Source organism: Typopeltis vanoorti, chromosome 4 (genome assembly GCF_054136105.1).
Source record: "Typopeltis vanoorti isolate ZY-2024b chromosome 4, IOZ_Tvanoo_1.0, whole genome shotgun sequence".
Classification (NCBI taxonomy): domain Eukaryota; kingdom Metazoa; phylum Arthropoda; class Arachnida; order Uropygi; family Thelyphonidae; genus Typopeltis; species Typopeltis vanoorti.
This window is the reverse complement of record NC_143552.1, coordinates 94,414,666-94,440,308: the sequence shown is the minus strand read 5'-3', so window position 1 is coordinate 94,440,308 and position 25,643 is coordinate 94,414,666. Positions and strand designations below refer to the sequence as shown.

The 25,643-nt window shown below is 34.3% G+C and overlaps 1 protein-coding gene across 1 annotated transcript in view; it reads right to left on the bottom strand.

The window, feature by feature from the left end:
• LOC150107504 (protein FAM91A1) overlaps window positions 1-25,643 on the bottom strand; it is a 228,540-nt gene that overhangs the window by 181,159 nt on the left and 21,738 nt on the right. Inside the window, exons 3-4 of the mRNA XM_090391353.1 lie at window positions 17,162-17,313; window positions 8,399-8,456 (exon numbers count right to left, since the gene is read on the bottom strand). Of these exons, the coding sequence (XP_090247479.1) occupies window positions 8,399-8,456; window positions 17,162-17,313 (210 nt within the window). The remainder of the gene's footprint in view (window positions 1-8,398; window positions 8,457-17,161; window positions 17,314-25,643) is intronic.

Below are 25,643 nucleotides of genomic sequence, written 5' to 3'. Positions count from 1 at the left end.
CAGCCCACCTTAAAGCCAGTATAGAAAACATCTCACTCCAAGACAAACATAATGGTCAGTTTTGATGTCTCCTCCTTATTCACTAATGTCCCACTCAAAGATGCCTTAGACTTCATCCAAGCCACATTTCCTCCCATATTTCAGCTTTGTTACAGTTCACCATGAATTCAGGCTATTTCATTTGGCAAGGAAAATTCTACAAACAGATAGAGGGGACAGCCTGGCCAACTTCTTTATGGAGACCTTTGAAGAAAAAAAAAAAGCCTTAAACTTTGTCCCACATAAATCCACTGTTTGGCTAGATCACTCCAACCTGATGGATCCCTGGCTTTCTCTGTTTACAGAAACTTTACATGTACAGGTTGATACATTCACCAGCAGTCACACCACTTCCTCTCCCAACAACTTGGAATTATAAAAACCCTATATAACAGGTCAAAATTAATCAGTTCAGATAACAATGCCCTAACTACTGAACTTAACCATATCCTTAACACCATCTTAGCCAATGGCTACAATCCTCAAAAATTCCAAAAAAATATTGAAACCAATTAACCACAACCCACCCCCTTCATAATAGAGATTACTTTAAATCTATCACCATTCCTTGTATCCGGGGTATTTCCAAAACAACTAACAAAAATCCTAAGAAAATATGACCTCACAACTAGTTATAAACTACATATGAAACTGGCATCTCTTATCTGCTCCAAAGACCAGCCACTTCCCCTATACCTACCTGGAGTATACCAAGTCCTTTGCAATTGCAAACTGTCCTACTATGGTCAAACAGGCAGGACAGCCAATATCAGGATATCTGAATACAAGGATATCTGAATACACCCACCACAGAATATGTTAGAGGAAGGCCACTTTATTACACCTCAGCAAGTACAGGTATGAAAGATTATTTTTTTGAATCAGCCTCAGCTCTGAAAAACTTCCTAAACCTCAACATTGAGTGCCTGAGACTGCCCCAAATTTGGGAAGCTTGCATTCTAAGAACATCAACCCAACGGTCAAGACACCCAATTTAGCCCAATAGGGGCGCCTTTAGGACCGACCTCAGTTGCCTTTCTTCAGCCTCATTTGCTTAGTGTTAGTGTCTGCATGCACATTGTTTTGTGATCCCTGAAGATGGCAATGTAACATTACTAAAATATAGGAGGATATTGATTATAAAATTTTAATTAATATTCTAGTATACAATGTCATTTCCTGATATGATATACAACCAACAATATAAGTTTATCTACAAGAATTATAACATACATGGTGGGCCATAAGTCATGAAGGGGTTTAAACATTTAATAATTTTATTTATTTTTATTATTTTTTTTTATTATAATGAAATACAGAACCTGGAATTTTTTTTTATTAGTTATGAAAAACCACATCACGTAAATGCCTTCCATTTTTGGCTTTACAAAAATGGGCCCTTTCTACAGCATGTTCCATGACAGCTGTTAATGTTTCTAGTTGCGGCACTAATTTCTGCATGAACATTCTCTGTCAGCTGTTGGATTGTTTGATACCTGTTCATGCACACCTTTTCCTTCAGGCAACCCAAGAGGAAGAAATCAGGAGTTTTCAGATCTGGAGACGTGATGGCCAATTAATTGCAAATCTTTTTTATTATTTGCTTACTAAAAATGTGCCTTAGGAGTTCCGTTGTGGCTCTAGATGTGTGGGCAGTAGTCCCTCACTGAAATCACACCTCCAGTCTGTCCTCTACTGCAGAGTATACAAAATTTACTATCAGTGCATTACTGTCATCATCATGAAAGAAGTAAGGCCTCATGATTCCCAATGATGTTACCACACCAGACCATGCACTTGAGGGGGGACAATTCAAACACTGGTAAACAACCATGGTATTCTCTGAACCCCAAATCCTGCAGTTCTGCTTGTTTGTGAAATCAGTGAGGTGAAACTGAGCCTTGTCAAACATAAGCAGATGGCAAATAAAGTATTTTTCTTCTATAGCCAATTGTTGAAAGTGGATTGCAAAATTTACTTTTCTGATTAATCGACATGATTAATTCCCCAAAGTTCCTTAGAAAACCTGAAAAAAATAAAATAAATGAAAAAATTAATAATCAAAAAAATTATTCACATGTTAAACTCTGTTGTGACTGACTTATGGGCCATCTTGTACAACTCTTTACACAATAGGCATTCAAGATAAGAACCTCAAGGCCACTAAAATCACTGAAAATAACTTAAAGTTAAATATCTTATATATACTGAAACTCAAATAAAAATGGAAATAAGCTACATAATTAAGACACAAAGAAGTGAAATAAAGGACACCATATATGCAAGAAGTGAGCAACAACAGGCAAAGTTTGCTCAAAGAATTTCAATGTTTAGGTATCCATTCTAATAACAGGAAGAAGTGTGAATGGTGAATAATTAATGGAACAGAAAAATGTGTTTTAATGTAGTTAATAATATTAGGTTAATTTGCTTTACTTTGTTTTCATGAGCATGTAATAGTGTGTGTTGTTTAGCTTTTAAGAAAAAGTTGTATATTTAACAGGGGTGGCCAGAGTTTTGCAGCAAGAGCCATAGTTACCTACCAGAAATTGTTAGGAGCCACAAATTTATTTTTTGTTAATTGTTAAGAGCCACAAATTTACTTTTTGGAACATTTTTAAGGGCAACATCAAAAGCTTCTTTAATATCAACGCCAGGAGTACTATCTTTTAATGCTATTAAATCTAATAATTCTTCTCGCGTCACTCCATCCTCAAGAACGAAACGAAAAAAAATTGCTAATTATGGTTGGTCTGTAATGTCAGTTGATTCTTTTGTATCTTTTAAGGTATCTTTTTAAATTTTCTGACAAGGTAATATACATATAACTACATTGCCAAACAGCAATGTAGTTAATTGAAAAATTAAATTAAAAACAATAGAAAATTAAGAAAAATTAAATATTTTTTATTCGTTAGTTGAGCCGCAATAAAACTTGCGAGCCGCAGTTTGGCCACCATGGGTATATTATACATTATACTATATATTATTAGTATGGCATCAAAGCATAATAGAGCAATGGCAGACAATATATCTTTAGTAAGGGAGTTTAATATTAAAGTTTCTGTTTGCTGCAGTAAGTATAAAACTTATCATTTGTAAAGCTGAAAGATTTGTGATAGGAGGTGAGACTAGCGAGCAAATATGTAGCAAATGTTCTAAGAATGAGTGCCATCTGTGTAAGGTGCAGAAATGAAAATGTTAACAAATGTTGAGATAATTTAAGTGTCAACAAGATTGCTAATGAAAATGCAGTAGAGAAAGATCAGGAGAACAAAGAGGATATTGTGCAAGAAATAGCATGCTTATGTGGAGTGTTTTACAGGACAAAGCATGAGCATTAATGATTGTCGAAACATCATGCAAGCAGAAGCACTGAGAAGAGAAAGAAAAATAGAAAAGAGTGCATGTAAAAAGTATGTATAACAAAATGAGAAAAGGAGAGTGGAAAAAGTTCTTCATTGTGATTCTCTGATGAGAGAAGTAACTCATAGGAATGGGAAAAGATATTGTTTTCCTGGTGCAAAAATTGATATTAATAAGGTTTTTGAGACAAAAAGAAGTAAAGTGAAAGAGCTGATTATTTTGGCAGACACAAATGAAAGGTGAAAAGTATACTATGAGAGAAGATATGAAAGAGCTATTGGAAGAATTGAAAAAAAGAGTGAGAGAAAGAGTAAATATTGTCTTTTTTTCTATGGTATGATAGAGGTGAGTTGAGAAGGATGGCCATAACAAATGAGTTGATGCATAGGCTGTGCAGAAGAAATGGTTTGTAGTCCTATGGACTGAATTATAGATAGTAGGACTTACATGAAGCTGATCAGCAAATTCATGAGCAGTATACAAGATAGAAGCAAGAAGGATGACCAATATAATAAGAAAGCCAAAATCAGATAAAGAGAAGAATTTAGCTAACCATGCTAAAAGAAATCCAAAAGTTTCTTTTACTAAGTGGCAAGTAAAAGGAAGAACTATGGAAGGATAACTTTAATGGCTAGTAACAGCAGTCATTAAAACTATCCATCCTGGATTTCTCTGAAATGAGGAAGAGAGGATCTGATCCAGAGGTGACTGACCAAGATAGTGAGTAGTCTATAGAATGCTCCCTACAATGATAGTAAGGTGTTGTTAGATGCAGAAGTTGGTCAGTTGATAGAAAAAAAGAAAGCACATATTGAAAACATTTAAATTACAAAAAGGGTCTTCTAGGATTGATGCAGAGAAAATGTTTCAGTAGTCAGCCAGAGGGGGCAAAACAAGACATTATCCCTAGAAATGGAGTAAGTTGGTTAGTAAGAGCATCAAGACTAGATTTTTCTCTTGGAAAGTGGGGCAAAGGGTTTACCAAAGTCTGTTGTGAGTGCTTTTCAATGTGAATGTGTTCAAGGAGAAATATAATAGGTAACATGTGAACATAGTGTGTGCCTCCAACAAGAGTCTTTGGTATTCATGAATCACCTACATATTCACAAGAATAAAGAATAACAATTATTTTATTACTTCAAATATTTCAGCCAGAAAATATTTGCATGGCAAATTCGTTTTCCAGGTTATACTTGGAAAAACTTTCTTCAATGTTTGAGACCAGTATAATGGATGTTTGCCAAGGTAGGTTGGTTTATATCCAAATTTGGTTTATACAAGGTAGTTTGGTTTATATATTAAGATTATCACTAATGGCTAGTAGCAGCAGTCATTAAAACTATCCATCCTGGATTTCTCTTGAACAAAGCACATACAAAGAAAGTGAACGAATAATTACACAAAACAAAACAAAAAAAAAAAAGATTGTATATACAGGCATACCTCATTTCATATGACATGTTAGGTTCCAGATCACCATCATGTAGTGGATCATTGCTTTTTTTTTTTTTTCTCACATTTAGATGTATGTAATGTTTTAATAAAATTTGTCAAGCATTCGTATTATTATTATTAAGTGACACCTCCAGGGAGTCCAAACGACTCATCAAGGGAAGGTACCTACTCTACAACTCTGTCTCCACCACTCAATCCACCAATACAACGAACCACAATTACCATCATCATCATCTACACCAACTCCATCTACTGCCCACCACTACTGGTATTTTCACAAAAATCACAAACACCCATGCCCACAGCAGGATTCGAACCTGCCGCCTTTTGGCTAGAGAGCAGATATGCTAACCACTCTGCCAACCAGGCCAGCATTCATATACAATATATGAGTAACTGATGTAAATAATATATTTCTTTAGAATGATTTTTACAAACAAAAATTATTCTAAAATATTTTTGACACAAGATTTTCATGTTTATGGATAACTGGTATATAACTGGTGTAGTACTTTTTACTTCACTAAGAATTTTATCCTTTGTTTTAAATGAAGTAGTGAAGGGTATGTTTAGTCTGTGGTTTATCTCAGTGTTCAATATATTATCACTAAATTTAATAATTGAAGGCTTAGTATCTAATGTATTATTTACATTCGTCTACTTGCACCTATTAGGATGTATTATTATTATGCACCTCCACATTCTCCAATGATTGATTCTTCACACTGATTCTCCACAATCTCCATAAGGTTTGCTTTATGCTTCACTTTATGACAATTTTCAATTATGACTAATGCCCATTTATACAATGCCACATTCATTCACACATTTTTAGTAACAAGGTGTCATGAATCAACTAATGCACAGTTTTCATGGAATCAGTTTGTTTATGATATTGCTTGTTGCATCTCTCTCTATGTGTTTCGAAGTGAATAATAAACTGTTTATAACTATTATTTTTATTTTTATTTGTTGTTGTTAATAATGGCAGATAAAAATCAAAGTAAGGGTACTATTGCCACCAGAGAAAAGAAGAAGAATGCAAATCTACTACTGTTATATACCTTTTTTACTTCTATTACCTTTACTATCTATATATATTTGTAAGTCTCACTACTCACTCATACACAGTTATTTCCCTTCTAGCTTCTGTAATAGTTTTCCAATAAATCTAGCAAATCAGCTATCACCCTCCTATCCTTAAACAAACTAAAATTCAGGCCGCGCTTAAATTCAGTCACATGTAATTCTTTCATTCATACGGGCTTTGTCTAAGTATGGGACAAGGCCTTAAAATATAATCTCTGAGACAGTCCGTGGTTAAATATTGACGAATTTATATTTTGCTGCACCAGCCAATACATAGGATAGAAGAGACTCTTATCCAAGGTGGCTCTCTCAGGGTATTACATAGTGATGAACTTTCTAACATTAATTCAACTAATCTCAATTCACTTTGTCTTTGCATGCAGTCGTGGTCTGGAAAATCAAACTATGTTCATATATCCCTCCCGCTAGGTTTGATAATAATTTTATGAGTGGCTATTTGAATTCATAAGACAGGCTAGATTCAGGCGATATAAAACATATTTATTTAGATTTAAAAGATATACATGAGAAAATTAAAGTACATGGTTAACATAATCACTTTCTTAGTAAATTCTGATATCATTACTAACACAAGAATACATGCATAATAACTAGATCCACAGTTTTCTATAAACATACAAACTTCTGGCTTAATTTAACATTATCTTCAATCACTCTCTGATCACTACTCATATCTCACAATATGTCTCAGTTATCTCACACACAGATCCCTTCTAGGGAGACAATTTTCAGAACAGGGACAGGTCACTGCCAAATTGGGATGATCACTAAAGTTCTCTACAGCATGTCCATACACAAATTAACCTACAAATTAACCTTCACCCAAATCTTTAATTGGAAATCAGATACTTTAACATTCTACGTTTCCCATGGAATGACTTTCTGTTCTATCATCAGCCTTGTCTGGACATCAAGGCACCGTTGTTCTGCGATTCTCCGGATCACTTACGATAACAGCATGGCCTGGTTCCCCGAGTTGATAAGGCGATGTGCCGCTCAGGACTTTCTCTGGTACCGCAGGCACACATCTGGATTACCGGTCACTCGATATGGCTTAGCTACTCTGTTATGAAGAGATAGCTAGCCTTGCCTCGCAAACATCGATAGGCCTCTCACGACTTCTACAGCCGACCCGGAATCTTCACGTTGGTGGAGTGCGGGAGCCAACGTCCACGAGCGCAGGAAACAGGAACCAAAAAGAGCCGTGTGGGGAGGAGCTTGACCCTTATATTCTTCCCTTTTTTCTCAGAGAGTCTCTTAGCTACGTTTTTTACTGCATGGCACTCATCCATGTGCACGTGCCGTTCTTCCGAGAATGTGTTCTCGCTTCGCTTTCCTTATAATTTCTCTTTCCCTTAGGCCATACGTTATTCTGGATGGCTAAAGTGTGACCCTTGGAATTTAGCTTACACTCAACTTGCTTTCATACAATACATAGAATGGGATATTCTAATTAAATTATAATCTTATATAAATTCCTCTATTTGACTCTGTACAAATGTGTTAAGCCTCACATTTCTTATGCTAAACATTTCTTCAGTTTTGCCTTAAAGTTATAATGTACATTTTTATTTCCTTGCCAAAGCACAACATTTTCTGCCTACAATTAAAGATAGTTGTTCCTGAATGAAAGTAATCTTTTGTCCCAATTTTTGATTATTCAGGACACAGCACCAAGATTAAAATTATTAAATTTAGTGATGGCATATCAAACACTGAGATAAGCTCAGGCTAAACTTACCCTGCACTACTTTATTAAAAACAAAGATAAAATTCTTAGTGAAGCAATCAGTACTAAAAGTGAGGGGAAAAAAATAAACAAAAAAGACCCAATCACATGATGGTGGTGGTCTGGTACCTAGCATGTCATGTGACTGGAGTATGCTACTATATAATATTTTTTTTTTCCTGTTTGTTTAATTACTCATTCATTTCCCTTGTACTTGTCTTGAAGAATCCAAGGAACCTGAGCTCAACCGTAAAATTTTTTGTCATTAGTGATAATCTTTATAAGGATGGATGGAATTCTAATAATGCACAAGAATGCTAGGAAAGCTGAATGGTAACACCATCACTGGATGTAAATCCAGCTACATTGGCAAACATCCATTATACTGATCTCAAAGATTGATGAGGAAAGTTTTTTCCCAGTAGTATAACAGAAAAATAATAATGAACACACAATCACAACTCAAATACTAGCATGAACTTCAATAATATTACTTAATGAAGACAACAATTAAAGACCACCCTTCTCCAACTCCCAAGTCATCTGTTACCTCCAAAAATGCTAAGATTTATTAGCTTGTGAATTTTCTGTAGCTGAATGAGCAGCTTTCATACTGTTTATTTTTTAGCATTTAAAAACCTTAATGCTAAAATTTATAAGGTAAAGCAACATAAAGTGATACATTCAATTAAAACTTACAATCAGCTGCTGTAAAATTAGGAAGAGCATCATAACTTTTCTCTTGTTCCATAAGATCCTGAAAAATAATAATTGCTGCTATACTACGAAAAAAAAAAAAAGATATCTTATAATAAGGAAACTAGTTAAACATCAAAATGAAAAGTGCTAAAGAAAATCATTCCACAACCATCCAAAACGAACTGAAAGAAATGATTGTGATAAAATGTAATGATCAAGAGCAAGTTCAACCAATGGTGTGTGATCTAATTCGGCATGCATAATTTCATTATACAGATACTTTGGTGTTAGTGTGGGAGGAAGCTTTATATCTGTTGACTTTTTAATATTTTTTTTTTTAAGAAATCACATCTTTTCATTCAAAATTAAAACAAAGATAAAATGCCAATTAAACAGGAAATGATGTGAATCATGTCACTCTTATAGAGTGATAGCATTACAACAAAGAACCTGGAGCCATTGCTTCATCTCAAAATATTCTGTCAAATTTTGGCACTAAAAATGGTCCTACTAAAACCAATATTGAGATGGATCAATAAACTTTAACACACTGATCCAAATACTTAATTTTAATAAACTCTGTCCAGCAGAAGAACAGAAGAATAGTATTTGTATGATGTATAAACTAATTATAATTGGTCACCTCAATTACATGAAGGAATGGAACACAAGTGATGAATATTACTCTGTATTAGTTGGCCTAAGGAAAGGCAAAAAGTGATTGATGCACCTAATGTGAATGCCAACTTCCTAAGGCAGAGACCCAATGATGAATAGCTGACATAAACTGATACTATTCTCTCATCATCATCATCCAATTCTTGACATGCATCCTCCAGGGGTGTACGGGATATGATAGTACTACATGAAAAACTTACATCACCACTAACTTCCTATCTACAATTTTCTTCCAAATCAATCTCTTACCTGTCAAGACTCCAATATTAACAGATCTTATGTTTCTGTCTTCTAAGGCACTTTTTACTATATCAATTCACCTATATCATGGTCTTCCTCTGAGTCTTTTTCCTGCAAACCTGGCAGAGAACACTTGTTTTGCTAATATTTCCTCTCCCAATAAGCTTAAGTGACCATACCACCTGAAATTAGCTCTACTAACACATTCCTGGATGCTAACAATGTCAAGTTCTGTCCTAATATCCTCCTTTTTAACATATTGCCAGTGATGCCATCTGTTCACATCCCTAATCTTTCTTGGGACTCTCATATCTGTGGTCTCTAGTTTTCGATTAAGTGTTTTATTTCTAACCAGCTCTCAGATCCATAAGTCAAAAATTGGCTTGAACACAGTCTTGTATACAGCTAATTTAGTGTTTTGACTGATTTCTTTCTTATTCCATATAAATTTACTCAGTTAACTTCCTGCCATACCGACTTTGTTGATTCTGTTGTCTATTTCCATATTTAATTCACCGTTTTCATTAAAAATCGTGCCTATGTAGCTGAAATGTTTTACTTGTTCTATAGATTCTCCATTGACAATGCAGTTGATATTTTCAATCCTTCTGCATATTTTCATTGTCTTGTTATTGCTGACCTTCCTACCTTATCTATTACAACAGTTATTCAATTCAGCCAGGGAATCTTGCAGACTTGTACCAGATTTATTTAGAAGTATACCATCATCTGCATAAAGTAAAGAGTTGAGCTTAACATCTCCAATTTGGATATCAAGTTTATAGTGCTTTCCTTCATAATGTGATCCATATAGATAATGAATAATAGAGGGGATAACGTACATCCTTGTCTCACACCAGATTTAACATTAAACCACATTCCTGTACTTCCTTCAATTCTAACTACTTACTTATAACTCAAATAAAGACTAACTATTGCTTGATATAATGCTCCATTGCCACACTGCAACTGTAGCATTTTGAATAACTTTTCTCTTGGCACCTTGTGCCTTTTCCAGATCTACAAAACTTACATACAGATCTTTCTTATATTCCCATGATTTCTCAACTATTTGTCATAAAGTGAAAATCTGATCATGACAGACTCTATTTGACCTGAATCCAGCTTGTTCTTCAAACTCTTCCCAATCCTTCGCAACCATTTCTCAAGTATACTTGCATAAATCTTACCAGGAACACTCAGTACAGAAATATCTCTGTAATTCTCACATTCATTTTTATTTTCCTTTTTATATATAGGTATCTCTACTCCAATCATCTGGAATTCGTTCCTGTGTCCAGGCCTTCTGAATTATGCAGTGCAGCCACTGTAAGACTTTTATACCTCCATACTTGAGTATTTCTGATTAAAATATCATCTACTTCAGCTGCCTTTCCATATTTCAGGCTTTCGATGGCTTTTTCTACTTCAAGTATGGATATGTATTCCTGATTGCATGCCTGTTGAGAGTTTTTTTACCACTGTGCTGTTAGTGATTGTTTCATTTAGCAATTTTTCGAAGTAATTACTCCATACATAAGGATATCTTTTTCTCCAGTTTTCATCTCTAATTTCTTTTACAGCACTCTTTCCTCATTTCTGAGCTTTTTCAACAACCTCCAACGTCTTCTCGTGATTTTTGTGTAGCGAGTTTTACATAGTGTTTAGTTTTCTTACATTTGTCTCTGCATTCTCTAAGAGCACAAGCTGACATATTTACCAGGAACTTTTGATATGCTTTATTCTTTTCCTTCACTGCCTCTTTAACTTCCTGTGTCCACCATGGAGTTCTGTTTGAAAGATTCTTTATTCATAAGATAAAAATTTGACTAAATTTTTGATTTTAATGGAACAGTCTGCACATATTCAGTTTATTATAAAGATTTCAGGCAAGTGACACTGATTTAAGCTAATGTTACATTTAAAAATTTAAACATTAATTCTGTATTTTCATTTTTATAATTTCATACTATTCTAATTCTTGCTTATGTCGCCCATTATTGTTTGCATAGGTACTTTTTAATGTTGTCAGTTTGTGTTTTAGTAATAGCAAGGTAGCAAATTATAGACTGGCTGATATTTCAGGAGTGATATTAGAGTATTGGAAAGGTTGGTTAAGGAGGATTCAGGAATAAGTGGGTAGGAATATGATATTCAATAGGAAAGAACACTGCTTTGTGAAAGGGAGGTCTTGTTGTCTTAGTAATTTACTCACTTTTCTCGATAAAAATGAGTTCAACTGGATAAGTGAAACAGCTAAACTACAATATATCAAAGAAACATATATGGTAGAACTCAAAGCAAAGACAGGTGACAAGCAGTATACTACAAGGCTCTGTACTTAGATTGATGCTGTTCAATGTGTATATTAATGATATTTGGCAATGATCTCAGGAAAAATATCCAGTTACTTGGAAGATGCTCAGATGGGAAGGACAATGGTAGCAATTATCCTTTGTCCAAGCTACCAGTCCCTTTAAAGATCATTCAGAAGATGTTCTCTAAATGGTAGTTTGTACAAAGGATATTGCTACAGTCTACAGCCCAAAATTCACTGCTTGAGCCCAAAATGAATAACTATGAATTTTGGGATAAAGAGATTTGGGCTGAAATGTGTATTATAATAATAGGAATGAACTTCAGGAAATTGCTGAAAATAATATAATAAAAAAAAATAATATATCCTTTATTGCAAAAGTGAGCAAAAGAGCTTAAAGGATGACAGAGGTGTTAAGAAACACAGTAACCAGCAGAAATAAGGAGGTTACACCATCAAATTCCTAATATGTGATCACAGGGAGTGTACAGAATATTACAATAGTGCTATCAAAAAAAAAAAAATAAAAAAAATCAGCTAACGCCTTTTTATTCCTGTATACGGGAGTAGGCGAGGCCATTTAGTCCTAACTTTTGGAGAATGAGTGGGCAGTTCAATCTCCACTGGTACCAATCAGAGATAGATGGCCCAAGGCTATCACTAATTAAGTGGTACACAGTGAAGAGAGACGGCTTAAATGTGCCGCCATCTCGTGGTCCCTAACACAATATATTTAATGTCTGAAATAATGTGGGTTCTACGGTCAATTTTCTTGAGTTTATGGGACGAAAAACCCGAGTTTACGGGAGGAAAAACCCGTTTAACCCGTGCCAGAGATAGACTAACTAGGGAACTGGTCGAAAAAAGGCTTAGAAAAATTTCCTCTAGTCGCCGACTAGACTCGAAATTAAGTCTTCCTTCGTGCGGCCAAGCGCCGTGGTATGCAAACGCCACATCCACTGAGCTACACAGGCTCTTTACAATAGTGCTATATGAAAAAATTAGATCACTGACTTCCTAACTGCAATTTTCAACCAAATGAATCCGTTATCTGTCAATTTAGTATTTTTCTGAATAAAATGCTTCTATGGAACATTTGAGCTGCAAGAGAAGCATGTGTAACTCTAATGCAGTCAATTTTTTTTTTTTACATAATATTTGAAATTTTACATATTTGCATGTGTTTACCGTTTATGATTTATTTCTAAATGTATTCATTTATCAATCACTACCATGCTTGCTAAAGACTAAAAGCAACTTGACAATTTTAAGTTTGATATCTAGAGCAAGATTTTTCTGGATTCATATAAAAACCATATTAAGAGTTTAACCGTTTAACCTTTCTGAGAGAGATATCTTAGATATCTCTCTCAGAAAGATATCTAAGATATATGACTTGGAAAATAAAAGGCAGACATAACAGCCTAAAATATAAATATTTTTGACAAACTTCTTCAAATGACATATACCAAATATTAATGTTGATGTTGTAGTTTATTGTACTTTTGTTCATACTAACCCAGAAGAAGCCACAAGTATCTGTGCCAAAACTAGTCAGCTTCATTTTTATATTATTACAGCCAAATAAACCCAACATATTTCACTTTATAATTGAATTTTACTGGTCGAAAGTCTACATATTCATTATATTTCTTTTTGTAATAAAGAAGCATTCTTATTCTTTTTTTTTTTTTAACCACAGAAAATTCCTTTGTTTTTCAATTCTGAGAATCAAAAGTTATCTTCGCTACCATTTAGTAAATGTATATATATTTTAAATAACAGCAAGTGACATAAGCAATGAGGAAGAACCATGATTCTAAATTTCAAGTCTTTCTAACTCATAGAAAATTTCCTAGAGCATTTGAACTTAAGTGTATATATGAGTCACAAGGGTTACAGTTGGCAATCATTAAGTACATTTGGAGATATGATCTGAAAATCTGAAAACCTAATTATTATTATTATGCACTGATATCAACTGTGTAAGAAGAGAGCAGGAACTTATCTTTTCAATGCATAGAAGCTGTAATCCTTGGGGAACACTAACTTGGGTAAGGAGGGTTGAAAGGCAAAATAAAAATAGATGGAATGACATATGAGAAGAAGCTGATTTGGGTGATTTGACAGATTGTTTTATGTAAATTCCATCCATGCAAGGTTGTAAATTTATTATACATTTTATTACTATGGGTGAGCTAAATGTTAAATAATCTTTCCTCTGCTCTAGAATAAATAAATAAATAAATAAATATATAGATAGTTAGATAGATAGAATTTTTTTCAGGCATGGGTCTTCAATCAGCTGAATGATGGTCTCATGCAGAGAAACAAATTGTCTACAGCTAATCCAATGTATAGATGCTGACATATTTTTTACCTTTAGGAAAATGGAGTAACGAAGAGGGACCAGTTCAGTACAGGAGCACCTATGGAAGTACCTTGCATCATGTCTAAATGGCAGTCATGCTTTCTAATCTCTTGCCAAAGCTACTAGCCATAACTTTTGTCTGACCATGTTTCCACCTCTTTCGCAATTGAATTCCAGTTATATCATTACTAACAGAAAAAGCCAGTCTCCGGCTTCTTACTTTCCTGTATTTCTTGCATAGATCTTGATAAATTACCATTCCAAATATACAATATTCAATGCCCTTTTGATTTTTTCATCAGAAAGAGATCAGAAGAATCTTGTCTGAACCAGATACCAAGTGTCTCCTGGTCCTGAAGACATTTCTTGTTCTGGGTCATCCTTTCCTATTCTCTCCCATTTCAATGGTGTCTATCCTTCAATCTGAAAATTTATTCATATTCGTCCATTCCTAAGGACAACAAATCTGTCCTCTAATTATCATTCAATTTCACTTCTCCTAATTCTTTCTAAAGTAACAGAGAAAAACCATTAACACTCAGCTTAGAGTACGTTGAAATTCTCTGAACTAATGAATGATAACTAGTATGGATTCTTCCACTGTCAATTAACAGGAGATCTTATTTATGTTACCTACCTTTGAACAAATGCCATGGAAAAGTTTGGGGAATCTCAAGTAGCTGCTCCTCATATCTCTAAAGAATTTGATCAGATTAGGCACAAAAGCCAATTAAGTAAGCTTTTATCATATAGTTCTCTGCAAATGGGTTGCCAGCTTTCTCTCTATGGACACAGATTACTGAAGAGCCTTATTTTATGTTTCTTCTATTTACAAAGATTTAAATTAAAAACATTTGAAAATTAGTGGCAAAAAAATCAAAAACACAAACAAACAAAACAAAAGACAAAAACAATATATAAATGCAGCATGTATGCAGCAGTGTTTGTGATTATCTTTCAGTTTATATTTTATGACACTGTGGATAGAGAATACAAAAGTATGTTTAAGTTTGGGTCCTGTAAAACTAGCTAAACAAAAGTAATGGGAAGACTTTAGCAAGAACATAGAAAATAGATATCAGTAAAGTGTAAAAATATTCTGAATGATGTTGAAAAAGCTCAGAAATGGAGGAAAGAGTGCTGTAAAAGGAATTAGAGAGGATAAAGGTGACATGAAAACTGGAGAAAAAGACATCCTTGATGTATGGAGTAATTATTTTGAAAAATTGCTAAATGAAACAGTGACAGCACAGTGATAAAAAAATATTCAACAGGTATGCAATCAGGAATACACATCCATACTTGAAGTAGAAAAAGCCATCAAAAGCCTGAAATGTGGAAATTCAGCAGGAACAAATGATATTTGATAAGAAATGCTCAAGTATGGAGGTATAAAAGTCTTACAGTGGCTGCACTGCATAGTTCGGAAGTCATGGACAGAGGGACGAATTCCAGATGATTGGAGTAGAGCTCGCATAATACCAATAAACAAAAATAGAAATAAAATTGAATGTGATAATTACAGAGGTATTTCCCTGCTGAGTGTTCCTGGTAAGATTTATGAAAGTATACTTGAGAAACAGTTGAAAGGATTGTGGAAGGGAAGCTTGGTGAAGAACAAGCTGGATTCAGGCCAAATAGAGTCTGTCATGATCAGATTTTCACTTTATGACAAATAATTGAGAAATCATGGGAATATAACAAAGATCTGTATTTAAGTTTTGTAGACCTGCAAAAGGCATATGGCAATTTGCCAAGAGAAAAGCTATTCAAAATAGGGCATTATATCAAGCAATACTTAGTCAACAGTTAGAACTGAAGGAAGTACAGTAAGATGGTTTGATATTAAACCTGATATCCAAATTGGAGATGTTAATCTCAGCTCTTTAATTTATGCAGATGATGTTATACTTTTAAATAAATCTAGTACAAATCTGCAAGATTTCCTGACTAAATTGAATAACTGTTGTAATAAATTTGGTATGAAAATCAGAAATAACAAGACAGGACAATGAAAATAGGCAGAAGCAATGAAAATATCAAATGCATCGTGAATGGAGAATCTATAGAACAAGTAAAACATTTCAGATACTTAGTCACAATTTTCAGTGAAGACAGGAAATTAAATATGGAAATAGACAACAGAATAAACAAAAGTGGGTATGATAGAAAGTCAACTGAATAAATTTATATGAATAAGAGAGAAATTAGTCAAAACACTAAATTAGCTATATACAAGACAGTGTTCAAACCAATTTTAGCTTATGGATCTGCAAGTTGGGTTAGAAATAAAACACTTGACCAAAGTCTAGAGACCACAGATATGAGAGTCCTGAGAAAGATTAAGAGTATCAACAGATAGCATCACTGGCAAATATCATATTAAAAACAAGGATATTAGGAAAGAACTTGACATTGTTAGCATCCAGGAATGTGTTAGCAGAGCTAATCTCAGGTGGTATGGTCACTTAAACGTAATGGGAGAGGAAAGATCTATATACGAGTTTGTCTTGAAATCTCAGTCTTGAAAATACTTCAGGCAAAACATTTGTTTGCTTACATTTGGATAAAGGATTAAACCAAGTATATAATTTCTTGGTAACTTTAATTTATAATATAACCAAATGGAGAATCTTCCAACAACTAGCAAAACAATTGTTATCTGCAAAGTTGGCAGGAAAAAGACCAAGAGGAAGATCAAGATATAGGTGGATTGATACAGTAAAATGTGCCTCAGAAGACAGAAATATAAGATCTGATAATGTTGGAATCTTGAGAGATGACAGATTTATTTGGAGGAAAATTGTCGATAGGAAGTTAGTAATGATGTAATTTCTTCATGTAGTATTATCATAATATCCTGTACACCCATTGAGGGTACATGTCAGGAATTTGATGATGATATCCCACATCCAAATCTATGATAGTAACCACTCAGACAGGTCAACTCTGGTATATGACAACCAAGGAGAATACATAAAAAATCTTAAATATTTCAAATATTCATGTTTGGGATGTTTAAGATGTCTAGAGAAATACCTATAGACAAATTCAAGTGTAAAATTATTGAAAAAAAATTCATGTTGCAATGCCAAGAACCACAATGAATTACATGAAATAGTGTAAAAACATAACTTTCAAACATTTATGCACTTACCTGCATAATGGAAATATAATACTGGAATGGTGTGATTCTCATTCCAGTAACAATGAAATCAGACAAATGGTAAGGATAGAGCATAAGGTGATCTCTACTATATCGCAACAATTCTTCATAATAATTCCTCTCATCTTTTTTTATATGACGAACTGCAAAAAGAAATAGCTTTCTCAGAGTAAAACAAATTTAACTTTAAGTTGCTAATACTATTTCTTAATAAACATGATATTTAATTTAACTGTTTATGGCTGCTATTTATTTAACAGTACCAAACTTTTAAGCACTATGAAAATAAAATTATGTACCTAATTGAAGCAGCATAATTTTATTAATGTATATAATATGATCATCATCATCCTTTTAGGGATTTGGACCTAGTTGCCTATTCCAGTCTCTTTCCATCTTTTTCTTGATCGTCCCTCACTTCTTGGTGGTATCGGAGTTTTTTTTAGGTAGTCTTTAATTCAATCCACTTCTTTCGGTATTCATAAACCAAAATGCTCAGTTCTTTACGTATTTCTGTGCTGCTTCTTTTGTTCTAGAGAGTATACCGTGCTGTCCTTTGCAGGGATTTCATTTTTTCAGTTTCAATTCTTTTTTTTTTCTGCAGTTTTTATGGTCCATAATTCACTTCTGTATAGTAGAGAAGGTCTTGCCAAAACTTTATAAACTCTGATTCTTGTATGCTTTTGAACTTGGTTAGGTTTAAAAATATCATTGTTCATTTCTATTATCTTTAGAAAATTTGAAATTTTAATGTCAGTGTCAGCTTCTTTTGTATAAGATACAATACATCCAAGGTATTTGAAGCAATTAATTTGTTCTAAAATTTTATTTTCAATCATAATTTTACTCCTGACTAGAAATGGTCATTTAAAAGCCATGATTTTTGTTCTGTCTGTTGAAAGAATAAAAATCTTTTTAGCAATTATGTTTAAGGAGTATACTAATCTTTGGAGTTCATCTTCACTTCTTGCTATGATTATCTGGTCATCTGCAAAGAGGTATTAAGTATAATTCCTCTTTGCATATTAAAGAATATTAAATAAGAGTGGTGACACTGGGTATTCTTGACAGAACTCTCTGTTTATTGATTTCATTCTGTAAATTTTATATTGATTCTTACAGCTATTTGGTTGTTCTGATACATGCATTTTATTGCAGCAAGCAACTGATTTGGAATGTTTAGATTCTTGAGCATGGTCCACAGTTTGTTCCTTAAGACTCTGTCAAAGGCTTTCTGGTAGTCTACAAATGCTATGTGCATTTTATGTTGTATTCAAAATGTTTTTCTATGTTTTTATAATATGATTATTATGTAATATAATAAAAAATAAGAATATAATACAATATAATACAAAGAAAAAAAAAAGGCTGTGTGAATATAAAAATCCCCATGAAATCTGCAGAATCATATTGTGGGATGCCCACACTAGCAATCATTCATGTAATACATATCTAGCAAGAAATTATGTCATTCTTATTTTACCCTTCTTATTTTTTTTTTTGTTTTGTTTTCTTATTTTAAGAAAACAAGTGTGTGTGAAATACTGTTTGTTGAATAATAATAAAAAAAAATCACAAATCTCAAAGATTTTTTTTAATAATTAATATATTAATTTCTAATAGCTTGTTTTTACAAATCTTTGATGGAGTATGTTTGTTTAGTATTTACAGAGAAGAAAAGCTGTTTATGTAGTATTGCATATTGTTCAATATGGCAGACATGTATAAGAACATTAGAATTTAACATTAAAGATTTTGTCAGAGGGAAGGGGGGGGAAGAGCGAGTATGTGTGTGTGTGTTCTTTATGCAAGGTGAAAAAGATTTGTAGAAGGAAAGCAAGATTGATGAGTGAGCATGCTGGAAGTATTTCAAAAGCATGATGGGTCAGAAGTATGCAAAAAGTAAGAAATGGGAAAGCAGAATGGTGAATGACAAAAGGCAAGAAAAGGTGGGGTAGAAAAGTGATAGAGCATGTGTATATGGAGTCTTTTACAGAAAAGTGATAGAGCATGTGTATATGGAGTCTTTTACAGAAAAAAAAAAATTATACCCTTCATTTCACCTCCTATCATACTAGAAACAGAATACCCTATGACTCCTGTGGCTTTCTGGAAAGACATCAGAAGGATTTTAAATAACTTTAGACACTAAAAAATCTGGTTTCAATGGCATATTTCTAATTGTACTCAAAAGTTGTGCTTCAGAACTGCCTGTCATATCTCTATTAAAATATTTTATAATTGACTGGCATATATCCAATCTATTCCAAGAAAGTGAAATAAAATCCTGCTTTCAAACTAGTGACCAATCACCATCGCCTCCATCCTCTCCAAATTAACAGAGATGATCAAAAATCGGTTCTACCCAGCAGTTAATGAATGACCACCAGTATGGATTTCAGCAATTTAGATCCACAGCAAATCTCTTAGCCTACGAGGGCTGTTCGATAAGTCCGTGCAAAGTCTAAGAGATGGTACCACCAGTATGTATTGAGGTTATTTTTGGTTGCTGGCAACTGTTGGAGGATCACACACACTAAGTTTCATTCAGATAGATCTATTACTCTGTGTTTGGTGTTCATTTGAATCGATCAAGTACCGTGATTTGTGAAAAATGAATGAGAAAGAATTTCATGGAGTGATTAAACATTACTTTTTGAAAGGCAAAACGACTTGGGAAACCAATGCTAAATTTGATAAACATTATGGCGAGTTGGTGAGTCTGCACCTTCAATTAGAATGGTTTATAAGAGGTTTAGTAACTTTCAAAGTGGCAATATAAGCACAAGTGACACTGAACGTTCTGGATGCCCTGTTGAGGTCACTAATCCAGAAATTATTGAAAAAATCCATGATATGGTGATGGATGATAGAAGAGTGAAGGTGCATGAAATTGCCAAGGCTGTGGACATCTCAAATGACCGCATACATAATATTTTACATGAATATTTACATATGAGAAAACTATCCGCAAGATGGGTGCCGCATTTGCTCACACTGGATCAAGAGAGTCAACATGTTGTGACCCCAAAATTGTTTGATTTTTGCAACGAAGTCCTTTTGCATCCCCCCCCCTCCAGATTTGGCTCACTCAGACTACTATCTGTTTCCAAACATGAAAAAATGGCTGGCAGAAAAGATATTTTCATCAAACAATCAGGTGACTGCCAAAACAACTGCCTATTTTGAAGAGTAGAATAAATCATACTATATGGACAGGATCAAAAAACTTGAGCATCTTTGGACAAAGTGTATAGACCTCAAAGAAGACTATGTTGAAAAATAAAAAATGCTTATCCCCAAAAAATTATGTTTTCTTCATTTTTTCAGAGACTTATCGAACAACCCTCCTATATCACTGTCTCTGGAAACATGCACAATGGAAAAGTTTCAAGAAACATGTTATTACTCTTGACACTTCAGAGAAGAAAAATCTGGTTACCTTAATTTCTACCAAAATGCAGTCTTGCCTTTTTTCTCACAATAGAAATCTCAGCTCACCTACCCTTGCCCACAGTAAAATACAAATCACCAGACATAATCAAATTTCTCCTTGGACTGACATTTACCTATAAGCCTTCCTGGAATAAACAATGCATCAACAGCTTCTTCAGCCTACAAAACACTAAGCATTCTTTTCCACTCAAGGCACTATTTTCCATCCACTGATCAACTGCTTTCAGCCTCTTTCCATCTACTGCTGGTTATAGGCTTCCACCCCACCACACCCCAACTTTCCGGCTTTTTCTGTCTTTAGCCAATGTCCATCATCACATGATAAATCTATGTAGATCATCCCCCCCTCATCTTATTCTTTGACACCTTTCCTTCTCTTGTGATAATTTTACAAGCTGTAGTTCTTAATGAGGTATTAACACTGCCAGCAGTTGGTGAAAGTAATGCCAAGGTACTTGTTTGGGAAGTGGTAAAATAAGAAAAGGTTATTACCAAAAAAGGATACATGTGGAATTATAAAGTGGTAAGCTCTGTAGTCAACTAGCATTGATATGAATATGAGCTGTACAGAAAAGATGTTGAGTGCATGGAAATTCTTAAGGCAGTATCTGCAACCAATGTATAACTGCATTCCAAGGGTTAGGTGAGTAAATAGAGTAGGAGTGAAATGGATGAACAGCAAAGTCAAATAAATTGTATTGGAAAAGAAAAAAAAAAGTTATGGTGGAGGAGGAGGAGATACAAGAAAGTTGGTGGCAATCAGATCCATGAAGGGTATAAACTGCAGGCTATGAAGGTGACAAGTATGGAAAGAAGAAAAAAGCGCAGTGTGAGAGGACATTGGCTGGTCAGATCAAGGTTAATTAAAGGGAATTCTTCTGTTATATGGCACACAAGAGAATAAATAATTCTGGTAGGTTGGCACTGGAAGATAGTCATGGATGATAGCAGAGCGACCATTGCAAAGGATATAGTGGAATTATTGAATGGCCACTTTATCAGCATATATCATACTGGTGTAAATGATACTGTGTAACATGTAGAAGGGGGACAAGTATTAGGAGGACTACATGTAAAAGAATCAGAGATGTATTAAGTGTTCATTGGGTTAGATGTTAATAAAGCTGTGTGAATGGATAACATATCACCATGTATTTTTAAGGAATGTACAACAAAATAATACAATCCCACAAGAATGGTTCTAGAACAGAAGTTTCCAATTACCAGACTGCAGTTGTAGTCAAGGTGTTGGAGTGATTGGTTAGGAATAGAATACAAGATTGGGTCAATGGATGTAGTATTCTTTATGATGGTCAGCATGGATTTGTTTTAGTAATTTACTTGCATTTTGTGATAAGGTGATAAGTGTGTTAGATAAGGGAGAATCATATACAGTGATATTCTTAGACTTTGCAAAATAGTTCGATAGATTACCACATGATAAGTTGGTATACAAGCTGCAGAGGATGGGAATAAATAGTATATTGGTTAGAGGGAATGGTTATTGACTCTCTGAATGATACCAGAAAGTTGTATCTTCAGTTGTTTATTGATGATGCAAAGTTGGGAGAATTATAAGTAGCACTCCTGATGTTAATTCCCTTCGGGAAGATTTGAATAGACTTTTTACTTGGATGAAGGAGTGAGGTTGAAGTTTTAATATCAATAAGTGCAAGGTGTTGCATTTTGGAGTGCAGAAATATAAGGCTGTGTACTATAACTGATGGTGCTGTAATGCAGGAAGTGGTTGAGATTAAAGATTTAGGAGTGATGTTGAGAGTAGACTGAAGTTTAGAGAGCACATTGCTAGTGTTGCAAAGGCTGCACATTGTAGTGCTACTATGATAATAAGTACTCTAACATGTTGTGCCACTGTATAAAGCACTTGTCAGACCACACTTGGACTATTGTGCTCAAATCTGGTCGAATGGTTTTCAGTGTGATGTGGAGACATTGGAGAGGGTTCAGAGGCGAGTGACTAAGACAATATCAAGACTATGGACTGCTGGCTGTGGAGAGAGGTTGAAAAAATGTGGATTGCAGAGTATTGCAGATAGGAGACAAAGAGGTGATATGATAGAGACATTTAAGTTAGTGAGAGAATTTTATCGGATTAATCCAGATGAGATTATAAAAAGAGGAGAAGGTGAGAGGGGAAAAACTAGAGGTCATCCCTGGAAGTTATATAAGAGTGTGGTGAAGAGAGGATATGAGGAGTAGATTTTTTACATGGAGAATTGTGAGTGAATGGAACACATTACCGGAATATGTTGTTAATGCATGGAGCTTTAAGAATTTTAATATTCAGTACAATAAAAATGGGGGGGTGTAAAAATCCAAGTCACACCTCCTCATGGTGCCCCCTCAGGAAACAATGGGTAAATTCCCAGTAGGCTAATGCGACTGGTAAAACATATTAGGGCCAATCACCCAATATGTGGATATTATATGATTACGAAAGGAAATGAGATAATATCAGCTACTTCCACACAGACTTGTGCCTCTGCTGATACAGTTACTATGCATACCAAGGATCAAGCCTTCTAGGAAGTTCTGGTTGAATAAAGGTACAAGAAAGCATGATCAAATTAAATTATGGAAATCTAATCTCATCTTCTCAACATATAATGCATGGACACTCAAGAAAACTGGAAAAAATTTTGAGCTACTTAGAGGAGCAGAAAAAGTCAACATAGACACTATATGTATACAAGAACATAGATGGAGAACTGACAATCATGAAGTGAATGAAACATCATCAGCTGACAAAAAAATGGAGATTTATTTATAATTCAGCAAACAATGATGGTACTGGAGGGGTTGGAATAATGCTCAAGAAGGAACTAGCAGAAAAAGTAACATCAATTGAAAAAGTGTCTGAAAGAATTCTCCTCATAACCATAAGTACCAACCCAAAACTGACAATAATATCCACATATGCTCCTACAGAATGTGCTCCACTAGAAGACAAAGACACCTATTATAAAGATCTTTCTGTCATGACCATCCCAGTTCACAACATCATGCTCATTGGTGGCTATTTTAATGCCCAAATTGGTAAAGACATTGCCAATACTACTGAAAATGTGGGTAAATACACTTATCGTGAAACCACAAATAACAATGGACATTCTCTCATAAACTTCTGCAATAGCCATAATATGGTAATTCACCCAAACCAAACTTCCCCATCCAAAAAGAAGACTATGGACCTGGGAACATCCAAATGGTTCTCATTCCCAAATAGACCACATCCTAATCAATGGAAAGTGGATCAAATCAATCAGGAACTATTGAGCATATAATATGGTTATAGAATAATCAGTGCCCACATTAAACTTTAACTAAAAGCCTCTAAAAATAACAGGCTAAAAAGAAACAATACAACTGGGACAAACTAAATAATCCACAAATTGCAGCATCTTTCCACAGCACATTAGAAGAAAATATTCTTAAAGATCCAGTTAATGAAAAGTAAACGGATATCATTGAAGCAATAAACATAACATCCAACAAAATTCTTGGAAACAGCAACAAAAAAGACACGAAAAAATGGATTAACCCTGAAACTGAAAAATACAGATGAAAGAAATAAAGCAAGGAAACTCTACGGCTTAAACAGGAATGAAATGAAGATAAACTCATCATCATCAATCATCAAATTCCTGACAGGTACCCTCAAGGGGGTGTACAGGATATGATAGTACTAGATGAAAAAATTACATCATTACTAACTTCCTATCTACAATTTTCCTCCAAATCAGTCTGTTACTTGTCAAGACTCCAACATTATCAGATCTTATATTTCTATCGTCTAAGGTACTTTGTACCGTATCAATCCACGTATATCTTGGTCATCCTCTGGGCCATTTTCCTGCCAAGCCGGCAGAGAAAACTTGTTTTGCTAATCTTTCCTCGCCCATTCTGTTTAAGTGAACACACAACCTGAGATTAGCTCTGCTAATGCATTCCTGGATGCTTACAATGTCAAGTTATTTACTAATATACTCGTTTTTTATATGATGTTGCCATTGATGCCATCTGTTCACACCTCTAATCTTTCTCAGGACTCTCATATCTGCGATCTCTATTCTTTGATCAAGTGTTTTACTTCTGACCCAGCTATCAGATCCATAAGTTAAAACTGGTTTGAACACTGTTTTGTATACAGCTAATTTAGTGTTCCAACTAATTTCTCTCTTATTCCATATGAATTTATTCAATTGACTTCCTACCAGCTTTGATGATTCTGTTATCTATTTCCATATTTAATTTACCATCTTCACTAAAAATGGTGCATAAGTAACTGAAATGTTTTACTTGTTCCACAGGTTCTCTGTTCACAACGCAGTTGACATTTTCAATGATTCTACCTATTTTCATTGTCTTTGTCTTTTTATTGCTGACCTTCATACCATATCTATTACAACAGTTATTTAATTCAGTCAAAGAATCTTGCAAACTTATAGCAGATTTATTTAGAAGTATAACTTCTAAAGTATATCTTCCTGTACTTCCTTAAATTCTAACTGCTGACTTACAACTCAAATAAAGATTAAGTATTGCTTGATATAATGCCCCATTGACACCATGCAGAGTATTGAATAGCTTCTCTCTTGGTACCTTGTCATATGCCTTTTCCAGATCGACAAAACTTAAATACAGATCTTTGTTATATTCCCAAGCTTTCTCAACTATTTGTAGTAAAGTGAAGATCTGATCAATCCAGCTTGTTCTTCACATGCTTTTCTTCCACAATTCTTCTCAACCGTTTCTCAAGTATACTGGCATAAATCTTGCCCGGCACACTCAGTATGGAAATACCTCTGTAATTCTCACATTCCGTTTTATTTCCCTTTTTATATATGGGTACTATTAGAGCTCTACCCCAATCATCAGGAATTCGTCCCTCTGTCCAGGCCTTCTGAACTATGCAGTGCAGCCACTGTAAGACTTTTATAACATACTTTAGCATTTCTGGTCGAATATCATCTACTCCTGATGCCTTTCCACATTT